The 13504-nt window shown below is 42.2% G+C and overlaps 1 protein-coding gene across 1 annotated transcript in view; it reads left to right on the forward strand.

Annotated features, from left to right (window-relative positions):
• LOC311224742 (uncharacterized protein) overlaps nt 1–13093 on the forward strand; it is a 37078-nt gene extending 23985 nt beyond the window's left edge. The window contains exons 10-13 of the mRNA XM_084309841.1: nt 287–346; nt 4056–4670; nt 6994–7053; nt 9153–13093. Of these exons, the coding sequence (XP_084165967.1) occupies nt 287–346; nt 4056–4670; nt 6994–7053; nt 9153–10504 (2087 nt within the window). The 3' untranslated portion in view covers nt 10505–13093. The remainder of the gene's footprint in view (nt 1–286; nt 347–4055; nt 4671–6993; nt 7054–9152) is intronic.
• Nucleotides 13094–13504: the final 411 nt, after the last annotated feature.

Genomic DNA, 13504 nt, shown 5'->3' on the forward strand with positions numbered 1-13504 from the left:
TTTATCTTTGTATTACAAAAGACGAGATAGGAAAATTGAAAGTGTGTCATTATCCATACATGTTCCATTAATTGTGCATGGATTTGCTTTAATCATTCATCTCCTATTTCTTGTTGTATAGGGTAGTATAGTATAAGTGTGTTATAGTATTTTATAGTGCAGTATTGTATAGTGGCGTGAGAAGCTGATTAGCGAGTGTGATGGGATGACATGAAACATAAGTTATGAGCTGGACTCAAATACGTGATATGCTAAACTCTAGAACATCCCTTTATTGGTTGGGCAGAACGTGGAGGTTCAGGAGACGGCGGGCCACCAGAAGAATCAGAACTACTTCATTCACCAGGTACAAAGAATGCACATGAGATTGTCTTGATGGCATTGGTGCACACTGCACTCAACAACTCGCAGTTCTTCACAGCACATAAATACATACGCTCATGGTACAAGAAGAGAAGGACCTCACAATACAGTGCAGGATATATACTATACATATCACAACATATTAACACTTTAACTGCCGGAAGACGCTTTTAGGCGTCCTTCCCCGCCATGCTCAAGTTGCCGAAGACGCCGTAACTCGTCTTTGATATCAATATTTCAAAAATCTGTGATCGGAATCATATTTCCTTTCCGGGGCCCTGAGACACAAGTGTGATCTCCTCTCAATCCTCTAGCGGTTCAAGACCGCCATCTGGTGGCCGATCGGCAGATCGAAAAAACGGATGTTACCTTTAACCCGGCAGGACTCACTCCATATGGGGTCCAGGCACTCGCTAATGTTAGAGAGACTCAGTCTTCACACAGTGAACATCGATCGCTGCAAATAACTCGAAAAAACAACATGATTTGGACGTATATATTATTATACAACCTGGAAATGGACCGGATATTTCTATATCCCATAATAGGAAAATGTCTGTTCCACGCTCATCGCCCAACGGCGCGAGGAAGATACGGTAAGATTCAGCGTTATTTTTCAATGTGTACGATACTAACTGCTATGATGAACATTTGACCCACATTAGATGAATGGTATAACGCTGCCCACGGAATTATAAACGCCCCCTCGGCCATCCGGTCAACATCAGATTACGTGTAGTAACTTCCAGAAGTCCGTCCAGTTGGATTTTTTTATATCGCGCCGATTGCTATCAAACTGTATTTGATCATCAATATAATGCATTTGGGGCTATAAATCACGTTCTGGAGAAAGCTGCAGAAAGAGATGAAAACATACTTGTACTTTAGATCATATTTTAGTATGAATATGTGAATGAAAAAGTTTAACGTTCATACACCCTGAACAATACATATAGGACATTGAATGGGCCCTAATAATGGCAATTTAGCAATAGAATTTAAAAAGTTATAGCCCTGCAAAGAAGGGGAACTTCTACATAGACAAATAGAGCTGGCAACCTATGGTATATCATGAATTTAGCCTTAGGCAATCAAAGTGTTAAAATAGTAACATTTAACACTGTGTACACTATTTATATGAATACGTTTCAGCATCACGTTTTATAATGTTAACTAGAGGTGTAAAGTTATGTGTATTCGTCCTGCGGTATGGACGTTACAATTTGGTACGTGGATTCATACAACGAATACATCTCAGGGGGGACTATATGACACTAGATGGAACTAGGTTGAATACGTCTCCGGGGGGAGTATACGACAGGTGGGACTATGGTTGAATACGTTTCAGGGGGGACTATACGACACCAGGTTGAACTAGGGTTGAATACGTTTCAGGGGGGACTATACGACACCAGGTTGAACTAGGGTTGAATACGTTTCAGGGGGGACTATACGACACCAGGTTGAACTAGGGTTGAATACGTTTCAGGGGGGACTATACGACACCAGGTTGAACTAGGGTTGAATACGTTTCAGGGGGGACTATACGACACCAGGTTGAACTAGGGTTGAATACGTTTCAGGGGGGACTATACGACACCAGGTGGAACTAGGGTTGAATACGTTTCAGGGGGGACTATACGACACCAGGTGGAACTAAGGTTGAATACGTTTCAGGGGGGACTATACGACACCAGGTTGAACTAGGGTTGAATACGTTTCAGGGGGGACTATACGACACCAGGTTGAACTAGGGTTGAATACGTTTCAGGGGGGACTATACGACACCAGGTTGAACTAGGGTTGAATACGTTTCAGGGGGGACTATACGACACCAGGTTGAACTAGGGTTGAATACGTTTCAGGGGGGACTATACGACACCAGGTTGAACTAGGGTTGAATACGTTTCAGGGGGGACTATACGACACCAGGTGGAACTAGGGTTGAATACGTTTCAGGGGGGACTATACGACACCAGGTGGAACTAAGGTTGAATACGTTTCAGGGGGGACTATACGGCACCAGGTTGAACTAGGGTTGAATACGTTTCAGGGGGGACTATACGACACCAGGTGGAACTAGGGTTTAATACATCTCGGGGGAGTATACGACACTAGGGGGAACTAGAGGTGCACATTTGACTCAATTATGCTCAATATCTGTAGAGGCGTACTTTGATCTTTAATATTAACTCATTGACCGCCACGCTTAAGTGCATGAGAGGGCGCTAGAGCGCCACTGCTTTAATCAATGGGAGGACTGGGAGATTTGCGAGTGCTTAAAATATATCTTAAATTATGGCTATAGGTCTAATACACTCGTCGATTATCAGTGAGTTGCTTGCAGTCAACATGTACGAAACGGATTGTTTTTTCATCGGTACATTTCCGTTTTATACCGTTTTGAATACGAGTATAGTTTTGGTGATTTCTAGTCATTCCAGAGAAAGACGCGATAATAGCCCTTTAGTGGAATACACAAAACACGTTGTCATTTTTCGGCTGATTATCGAATCTTCCTGAAATCAACGCTAGATCATCATTATTGTCCTTCCTCTTGCATACATGAAATGGCCCTCGTAGCGGGCCGGCGCCCCCCCCCCCCCCCCCCCCCCCACCACCTCCTGCACCCAACGGAATACAGCCACACATACACACACAGATACAGCGTCGATCGGGGTAGAAATACATATCAGATCAACGATCAAATTTATATATAATGTTCTTACCTTGTATCTGATGTAATGCAAAAGAAATAATCGAATTATCTGATCGCCATTTGAAGTACTGGGTGCGGAGGTCCGTGCATGTATCGTTGAAATCAGGTTACCTCGCCTGATTATTTAAACTACGCCCGCACGGCTTGGATCGTCCCAGAAAAAAAACGATACCATTCCCAGTGGAGTGCAATACCAGCCGGAAGGCGTAGCGGGCGGTATTTGCCCTTTTGCGAGCTCAGACCCATTCCCAACGATGACATCAGGCTGGATGGATGAAAATGAATGGATATCGCTAATAAAAGAAATAACAACCAAAACCCGACTATACTCGTGATTGGCGCTCAAGCGATGGCGAGTTAACCCGACTATACTCGTGATTGGCGCTGAATGAGTTAATACTTGTATTGCCAAATTCAGATGATAAATAAAACATTGACGCTTGTATTGGAGGTATTGGGTATTATAGCAGAGCAGACAGAAGAAAAGTGCTGCTTGAATGCTTCGGCAATAGATAAGGGGTTGCACTATTGGCAACACGTATTTGATTAGTAGCACATTTACATTATCTATTTTCTTTTTATCAAATTCTTTTTTTTATCATTTTGTTCAAAACAAAACACTACAGAACACAATACAGTAACAACAACAATAATAATAACTCTTGGGTGGGGCTCTGCAGTTTATGAATCAGGATGCACACTGTTGTTATCTTGATCAATAACGAAAAGCAAATACTGTTAATTCATGTCAAATGTCTAACAAAATTATTTCCAAAATAATTTAAAATGGTTTCAGTTTGATACTGGATCACACGCATCCCAATACCATGTAATGGATTATCTAAAATTATTTCCCACACCTATATTGACATCAAGAAGACAATTCCTCCTGATTTTCATGATATATTTATATTTATATATATATATCTTGCATATGGCCCAGCCCTACTCACCTTATCTTTGTATGTTGAAGGGCCAGAGAGGGAGGCAGACAAGGACCAGGAGACAGAGCATTTCATTAACAACGGAGCCACTCTTCCCAGCAAGCAGCCTCTGGCCTCTCTAGCCCCACGTGTTCAGAACCTGGAGCCTGAGGACACGACGAGTGATTCTGCCTCCCATGCTTCAAATGAGTTCCACGATGCCCCGGGTCACCCTTCACCTCTGTCTGGTCATAAGGACCGCCAGTTAGCACCACGGTCTCCTCCCTGCCCTGAGCACATGACAGTTTTAGCTGAACCCAGCCAGAACCAGCTAGAACAGGTCTTAGCAGAACCACAGAGGGCAGACCTAGACCGAGAACCAGGCCAGGGCGACCAGGACCAGCCAATACCAAATAAAACATCAGAAATTGAATCGGAGCAGAACACAAAGGAGGAAGAGGAGGAGTCCCCTGTAACCTCTCCTATAACCTCTGAGCAGCCTCAGAGTCCTGTACCACAAACACCTGAATGCAGCCTGGTGCAGGAAGAGCCACACATAACGGAGCCTGATAAGGCCCAGTCAGACTCCACTGAACCCTCCCAGGATAACCACCCTGATTCCAGTACACCAGATTCTGAACAAGAACATGAGTCCAGCCTAAACGGTGAGTCAGGAGATCACACAGAGGAGGCGGTAGAATCAACACTAGAATCAAGCAAGGAAAGGGGAGTAAATACCAGGGCCCTCATTCATCAACGTGTCTTACGCACAGATTTGTGCTTACCCTGTGCATACGATCATTTCTAAGCAAAGAGTGGGATTCATCAATTTCAACTTGAACTTGACTTTGTGCTTATGTCTACGCACAGCTCTGAGCACACTTAGCTGACGCCCAGTGGTAGAATATATTATTACAACAAGGAAATGAGCTTCTGTGCATTCGTTTCAACACTGGCGGAGCGCAGTCAGTCAGTAGCCTACGCCCTGTATATTCCGATAACGCTATATAAACCATGCTGCATTCATTCTGAGAGAAAGATCTATTATTCCAAATGCTATTTATAGGGTTTTGACCATAATTACACTACTGTTGCTATTTTACAATGAACTATAATGAATTACGGTTCATACAGAAGTTATAGTTACAGTTATAGTTATAGTTACAATGAACTATAATGAATTACGGTTCATACAGAAGTTCTGTATGAACCGTAATTCATTATAGTTCATTGTAAAATAGCAACAGTAGTGTAATTATGGTCAAAACCCTATAAATAGCATTTGGAATAATAGATCTTTCTCTCAGAATGAATGCAGCATGGTTTATATAGCGTTATCGGAATATACGGGGTGTAGGCTACTGACTGACTGCGCTCCGCGTATCTCAACTCGTTATTATTTTGCGCACAGACCGCAGAAACACGGGAACGTTTTGATTATATTTAAAAGGCTTTACGTTAAACGAAACAAGTGGAGTTTCGAAGCTGTAAGCAGAGTCATATGAACACCCACGATATAGTGTTCTTCCCCCTTTTTACTGCATAAGAAAGAATAGAAAACGCATTGCAATGACACCAGATAGTGGACAGACTGTATATGATGGGATTCAAGTTCGCGTTTTTGTTGATCATAGGCATGCTGTCAGAGTATGATATCTTAATCAAACATTCTAGAACATTTGTCGTCACAGATCATGTCCTAATAGAACATAGGCTATGGCATGGATCGTGATATTGTGTGGACTGTTATTATTACTGTACCGGTACCACCCATTGTGACAACAGCCTTGTGAGTCCCGCACACAAACATGATGGAATTCAAGTTCATGTATTGAAAGGCAGGCTACATCATACATGCAGTGAGATTCATTGTTCTTGTATATGCTCTCGTATTATTGTTTATATAGGCTACCCAATACTGACATCAAAATAGATTGTAGTATGCCTCTAGAAATCATATGCAGCAGGTAGAATATTGACGGAAGATCCATCGCGATTTGGAATAAAATTGAGGAGAACTTTAATCCCTGGGTATTAATCAAACAACACGGGAAAAGGCAGTCATATTCCAGCGCGGTCTTTATTAGTGTTTGCGCTGCCCAGGCAGCAATGGTTAATAGATATCATATCCGACATCACCGTAAGTGTACACGTCTGTCAGCCTGTCTCATGACACTCTTCCCTCGGCTTAGTCCATTTTTCCACATTTCATGGGGGTATTCTATTAACGTATATGGTTAATCGGGGCGGTTCTGGTATGCAAATACTTAAAACAGTGCACGAGCTCAAACGTAGGATCAAAGTCATATTCATCATGACAGGTGTGCGTAGAACCTGTGTACGCACGTGTGATGAATCCCGTTTTTCTTGTGCGTACACTCATTCTAAATTCTGTGCTTACGTGTGGAAATAGAAGATTTTCCACGTCACGTTGATGAATGAGGGCCCAGGGGTGGAGGGGCCCATGGTCATTGGGGGGCTGCACCGAGAGGCCCCGCTTAATTCTTGCTCATGGGCCCTTGGTTCAGAAAGACACAGTATCATCTATCCGAGAACCACAGCCAGACACAAGGTTCCAAACAGGAAAAGTACATTGATCCAGTTAGTGACCGGCTACAGATACAGTAGATACAGCTATGCTATGCTTTCATTCATTGGCCATTTGCAGATGAAAGAACAAAAACAAAAATGATTGCCATTCATTTTATCTTTGTATTACAAAAGACGAGATAGGAAAATTGAAAGTGTGTCATTATCCATACATGTTCCATTAATTGTGCATGGATTTGCTTTAATCATTCATCTCCTATTTCTTGTTGTATAGGGTAGTATAGTAAAGTGTGTTATAGTATTTTATAGTGCAGTATTGTATAGTGGAGTGAGAAGCTGATTAGCGAGTGTGATGGGATGACATGAAACATAAGTTATGAGCTGGACTCAAATACGTGATATGCTAAACTCTAGAACATCCCTTTATTGTTTGGGCAGAACGTGGAGGTTCAGGAGACGGCGGGCCACCAGAAGAATCAGAACTACTTCATTCACCAGGTACAAAGAATGCACATGAGATTGTCTTGATGGCATTGGTGCACACTGCACTCAACAACTCGCAGTTCCTCACAGCACATAAATACATACGCTCATGGTACAAGAAGAGAAGGACCTCACAATACAGTGCAGGACATATACTATACATATCACAACATATTAAAATAGTAACATTTAACACTGTGTACACTATTTATATGAATAAGTTTCAGCATCACGTTTTATAATGATAACTAGAGATGTAAAGTTATGTGTATTCGTCCTGCGGTATGGACGTTACAATTTGGTACGTGGATTCATACAACGAATACGTTTCAGGGGGGACTATACGACACCAGGTGGAACTAGGGTTTAATACATCTCGGGGGAGTATACGACACTAGGGGGAACTAGAGTTTAATACATCTCGGGGGAGTATACGACACTAGGGGGAACTAGGGTTTAATACATCTCGGGGGAGTATACGACACTAGGGGGAACTAGAGTTGCACATTTTACTAAATTATGCTCAATATCTGTAGAGGCTTACTTTGATATTTAACGTTGAATATTAACTCATTGACCGCCACGCTTAAGTGCGCGAGAGGGCGCTAGAGCGCCACTGCTTTAATCAATGGGAGGACTGGGAGATTTGCGAGTGCTTAAAATATATCTTAAATTATGGCTATAGGTCTAACACACTCGTCGATTATCAGTGAGTTGCTTGCAGTCAACATGTACGAAACGGATTGTTTTTTCATCGGTACATTTCTGTTTCATACCGTTTTGAATACAAGTATAGTTTTGGTGATTTCTACTCATTCCAGAGAAAGACGCGATAATAGCCCTTTAGTGGAATACACAAAACACGTTGTCATTTTTCGGCTGATTATCGAATCTTCCTGAAATCAACGCTAGATCATCATTATTGTCCTTCCTCTTGCAGACATGAAATGGCCCTCGTAACGCGGCGGCGCCCCCCCCCCCCCCCCCCCCCCCCCCCACCACCTCCTGCATCCAACGGAAAACAGCCACACATACACACACAGATACAGCGTCGATCGGGGTAGAAATACATATCAGATCAATGATCAAATTTATATATAATGTTCTTACCTTGTATCTGATGTAATGCAAAAGAAAGAATCCAATTATCTGATCGCCATTTGAAGTACTGGGCGCGGAGGTCCGTGCCACGTTCAACAGCATTGCATATGAGGGGGGGGGGGGGAGCGTCGCAGATGTATAGTTGAAATCAGGTTACCTTGCCTGATTGCTTAAACCACGCCCGCACGGCTTGGATCGTCCCAGAAAAAGAACTATACCATTCCCAGTGGAGTGCAATACCAGCCGGAAGGCGTAGGGGGCGGTATTTGCCCTTTTGCGAGCTCAGACCCATTCCCAACGATAACATCAGGCTGGATGGATGAAAATTAATGGATATCGCTAATAAAAGAAATAACGACCAAAACCCGACTATACTCGTGATTGGCGCTCAAACGATGGCGAGTTAACCCGACTATACTCGTGATTGGCGCTGAATGAGTTAATCTTGTATTGCCAAATTCAGATGATAAATAAAACGTTGCCGCTTGTATTGGAGGTATCGGGTATTATAGCAGAGCAGACGGAAGAAAAGTGCTGCTAGAATGCTTGGGCAATAGATAAGGGGTTGTACTATTGTACTAAAAAAATATCTATCGGTTGATATCGGTATCGGAAATTAAGAGTTGGACATTATCGGTATATCGGTATCGGTATCGGTAAAAAAGCCAATATCGAGCATCCCTAATAATAACTCTTGGGTGGGGCTCTGCAGTTTATGAATCAGGATGCACACTGTTGTTATCTTGATCAATAACGAAAAGCAAATACTGTTAATACATGTCAAATGTCTAACAAAATTATTTCCAAAATAATTGAAAATGATTTCAGTTTGATACTGGATCACACGCATCCCAATACCATGTAATGGATTATGATGCTGAACCTATAGGATTATCTAAAATGATTTCCCACACCTATATTTTCATCAAGAAGACAATTCCTCCTGATTTTCATGATATATATATATCTTGCATATGGCCCAGCCCTACTCACCTTATCTTTGTATGTTGAAGGGCCAGAGAGGGAGGCAGACAAGGACCAGGAGACAGAGCATTTCATTAACAACGGAGCCACTCTTCCCAGCAAGCAGCCTCTGGCCTCTCTAGCCCCACGTGTTCAGAACCTGGAGCCTGAGGACACGACGAGTGATTCTGCCTCCCATGATTCAAATGAGTTCCACGATGCCCCGGGTCACCCTTCACCTCTGTCTGGTCATAAGGACCGCCAGTTAGCACCACGGTCTCCTCCCTGCCCTGAGCACATGACAGTTTTAGCTGAACCCAGCCAGAACCAGCTAGAACAGGTCTTAGCAGAACCACAGAGGGCAGACCTAGACCGAGAACCAGGCCAGGGCGACCAGGACCAGCCAATACCAAATAAAACATCAGAAATTGAATTGGAGCAGAACACAAAGGAGGAAGAGGAGGAGTCCCCTGTAACCTCTCCTATAACCTCTGAGCAGCCTCAGAGTCCTGTACCACAAACACCTGAATGCAGCCTGGTGCAGGAAGAGCCACATATAACAGAGCCTGATAAGGCCCAGTCAGACTCCACTGAACCCTCCCAGGATAACCACCCTGATTCCAGTACACCAGATTCTGAACAAGAACATGAGTCCAGCCTAAACGGTGAGTCAGGAGATCACACGGAGGAAGAGGTAGTTCTGCAGCCAACCACCGCTGAGCAGCCTAGTCTGAACCCAACACTAGAATCAAGCAAGTCGCAAGAAGAATCAAACATTCAGGAGACCTGCAAGGTTCAAGAAGACGCAGTAGAATCTATCCCAGAATCACAGCCAGAGACACCTGAGCAGCCTAATCTGAACCCAACACTAGAATCAAACGAATCACATGAAGAATCTATTCCAGAGACCCACACGGTTCAGGAAGACACAGTAGAATCTATCCCAGAATCACAGCCAGAAACGGAGACACAAGGTTCCGAACCCCAAACAGTCCAGCCAAATGCAGACAACCAAGAACCCTCCCTGGATCACCATTTAGACCAAAACACGCCACATCCTGAGACGAAACAAGACGACAAAGAAAAAACAGCAGAGCGGGAGACAAATGAACAAGGGGAGATACAAGTAGTAGAAGATTCTCTAGATGTAAAGAATTATGAGAGTGAAAAGGAGGAGGAGGAGGAGGACGGCAACGATAACGACAACGTGAAAGACAATCAAAAGAGAGAAGAGGATGCAAAGACACATGAAGAAAAAAAACACGAGACCAAGGATCACAGCTCAGATGAGTCTGAAGGGGATTCCCAGATGGATACAAGAGAGCCAGCTAAGGACATGAGCCAATCTGACCTAACAAGTGACAAGAAAAACGAGACCCAGTCTGGCCCAAGCAGAGAATAACCAGACAAAGACGGTACAGATAAAGACCCAGACCCTCCGAAAAGTTCTCCCAAAGGGCATGTAGAGGATGACCGCAAAGAGAAAGATACAAACGTGGATCTTGAGAATGAAGAAAGCGTCAGACAGGATGCCGACAAACCATCATCAGAAGCGAAAGATTAAAAGGATGCAGAGATAGGATGCGGTCGAGCGCAACTCTAACAGAGTCTGAAGCACGACGAAGGAGCAGATACGACCGGGAAGGAGACACGGGGACATGAAAAGGAGGTAAACAGGATTCTGAAGAGACAGAAGGACAGGAGTTGGGAGTGAACAGCAGAGCTGGGCTTGAAGGAGGGATCAAAAGGGAGTCCGGGATTAAGGGAAACTGGGTTCATTTTCTGAGAATCTGGAGGGAAATGTGGTTGGGACAGAAAATGAGGAGGCAGCTAAAAGTAGAGAAAGAAGGATAATGGTAGAGAATGAGTCGCCCTCTATTACATCTGTTCCGCCGCCAACTAAAAACACTTCTTCAATCGATATCTGAAAAAAATCTACTGTGCTTATCTTACTACCTACTATGCTAATATGTCTATACTACTATGCACTCCAGTGTAGCACTCAAGTTCCGACACTGTTTGACGAAACAATATCACTGACCCTTAGCTGCCAGAGTTGTACCCTTCCTGCTGGCTTGTTGTACAATAACTTGTACATTAAGTGGCTTTGGATGAAAGTCTCAGCTAAATGACTAAATGTAAATGTAAATAAGCAATCATATTATGTACAGACATTTGTATTTTTTGTTGAAAAAGGATTGGGTACAAGATTCCTGATCACCTGACCACATCTTCTGCTATGATTATCTCCCATGTGACCACAGGGGTGACTAGTCTTGCTAGCAATTGTTGTTAGTGGAAAGCTGGTACATGTACATTCCAAAATGACTTTTCGTGGTAAAGAACTACTGGGTAGTGTAGTATTTTTATGTATCGTATTTTGTCATTATCTTAAATTCTACAAAATGAATTCACTGAAATCCAGTGGATGGATTACATATGAACGTATCCTATGACATATTTCAGAAGCCGGACCATACAGTTAGAATTTGCTTGTGAATTTCAATATCCGAGACCAGGCAAAAATCAAGCTGCCTGTAGCAATGATGTGAACTTTGCAGTATATGCTTTTGTCTACATGGGTTAAAATCCATAGCATATCACCTATAAATCGAACATATGAATAAACAATTTAAGATATTAACATTATGGAGCTAAGGAGGGAAGATTGCAGTAGTAGGAAATGCAAACTTGATATCAGGAAAAATTGAAGTATGCCTTAAAACAGATCAGAGCTCAGCTGCCTAAACCTGGGGACATACTGGAAGAATGTGAGAAACTGTGGGAGGTCCAGCCACACAGAACTTTTAAAAATGTCTTGTGGAGGTGTGGGCACACCTGTAGGCACCCTGGAGGCAAAGACACTAACTGACTTAGATATGCATAGATCCCCAAGCCAATCTCAAAACCTGCATAATGGGGAAATAATGTCTGATGGTATTCAGTCCTCCTGGTCTAATCCACAGTGTAACTGTCTGACAACATCTAGTTGTTAGCTAGCATTAGCAGCACTACCATCTTATCTTATGACTAACACTTCAGCTAACTTTATCAAAGATCAAAACGCTAGTATTGGACATAACGTTGGTGCTACTAGTAATGTTTACATTTTCTTGCACAAGTATTTGCTAGTAGCAACTGAACTGGAAACTGCTGCATTGTAATGTGGGATAGACCTGGAGTTAAACGACATTAAACCAAGAGAGCAGACATTGTTGTTTGTGTCATCATAGTCAAAGAAAGACAACAGAAAGCGAAATAGCCAATGATCATTAAGCTACGATAAAGTATTAGCAATTATCAGAGACGGCTGTATGACCACATGATTAAGATCAGATTTTTGATCAATTGTCAACAGTGGGACAGCCTTACTCTGAAACCTTTATCAGAAAGATAAAGGTATTGTACAAAGTCAGTTGACTTCTCTTAATACCTTGGCGCAAAACCTTGAAGGAATCATTTAACCATGCAGCAAAATGAAAAATCTAAAGTTTTATTTCAAAATCTATAATCTTATCTGTTTAAATGTAGTTTTACAACCTCAGAAATTGCATCTGTTTTATAAGCATTTAACTGGTGTATACCTTTAAAGAGTTTTTCGATGATATGCTTTTGCTCGACCAACAATAATTGTGTCAGTCGGTAGTCTTTTATTTTATTTTTCAAATGGTGGGTATCATGTTGGGAATGTAGGCGAAGCTTATTTCGCAATGGCATTTATTTTAATGAAGTTGCTCTTGGTCTTATCACTGTAACAATAAGTGTTGCTACACGAGACCAGAGGTTGTAAACTTGTATGGATTAAATGACTGCACCACAAGTGGAACAAGACTTGCACAACAAGACAATCAAATGTTATGTTAATAAGTAGGCAAGACATTGGTGATTTTATAGTTTTACAGGGTATGTTTTGCACAAAAGGTATGACGTTAGCAGTTTTATATTTGTATTGGTTATTTTAATGAAGAAATAAAGAAAGGTAGTTTATCAATTCATCTTTCTTTTCTACTAACTAAACAGACACCTTTTTATGTTTGTATTGGAGACGGTGGCCTTAAAGCTCAGCAGGAGAAAGATCATCTGAAAGGAGTGCTGATTAGATTAGATTCAAATGTATTGTCATTGTACAGCACAAGTACAGTACAATGAAAATATGTTTGCATCTAATCAGAGTGCAAGGGGGTGTGTAGAGTCAAAGGAAAGTGCACTGACTTTGGGTTTTCAACATTTACACAACTATATGATTCAATGGTTGGTTCTGTTTTATTTTATGTTACTGGAGTATGGGGTTTTGATGATGCACCTGAATGTAATGCTATCCAGAACCGTGCCATGAGATACTTCTTGGGAGTCCATAAATATACACCAAAAGGGGCTATAGAAGGGGACATCGGTTGGGACT

The sequence above is a fragment of the Notolepis coatsorum genome (assembly GCF_963971535.1).
Source record: "Notolepis coatsorum genome assembly, chromosome: 3".
Taxonomy (NCBI): Eukaryota; Metazoa; Chordata; class Actinopteri; order Aulopiformes; family Paralepididae; genus Notolepis; species Notolepis coatsorum.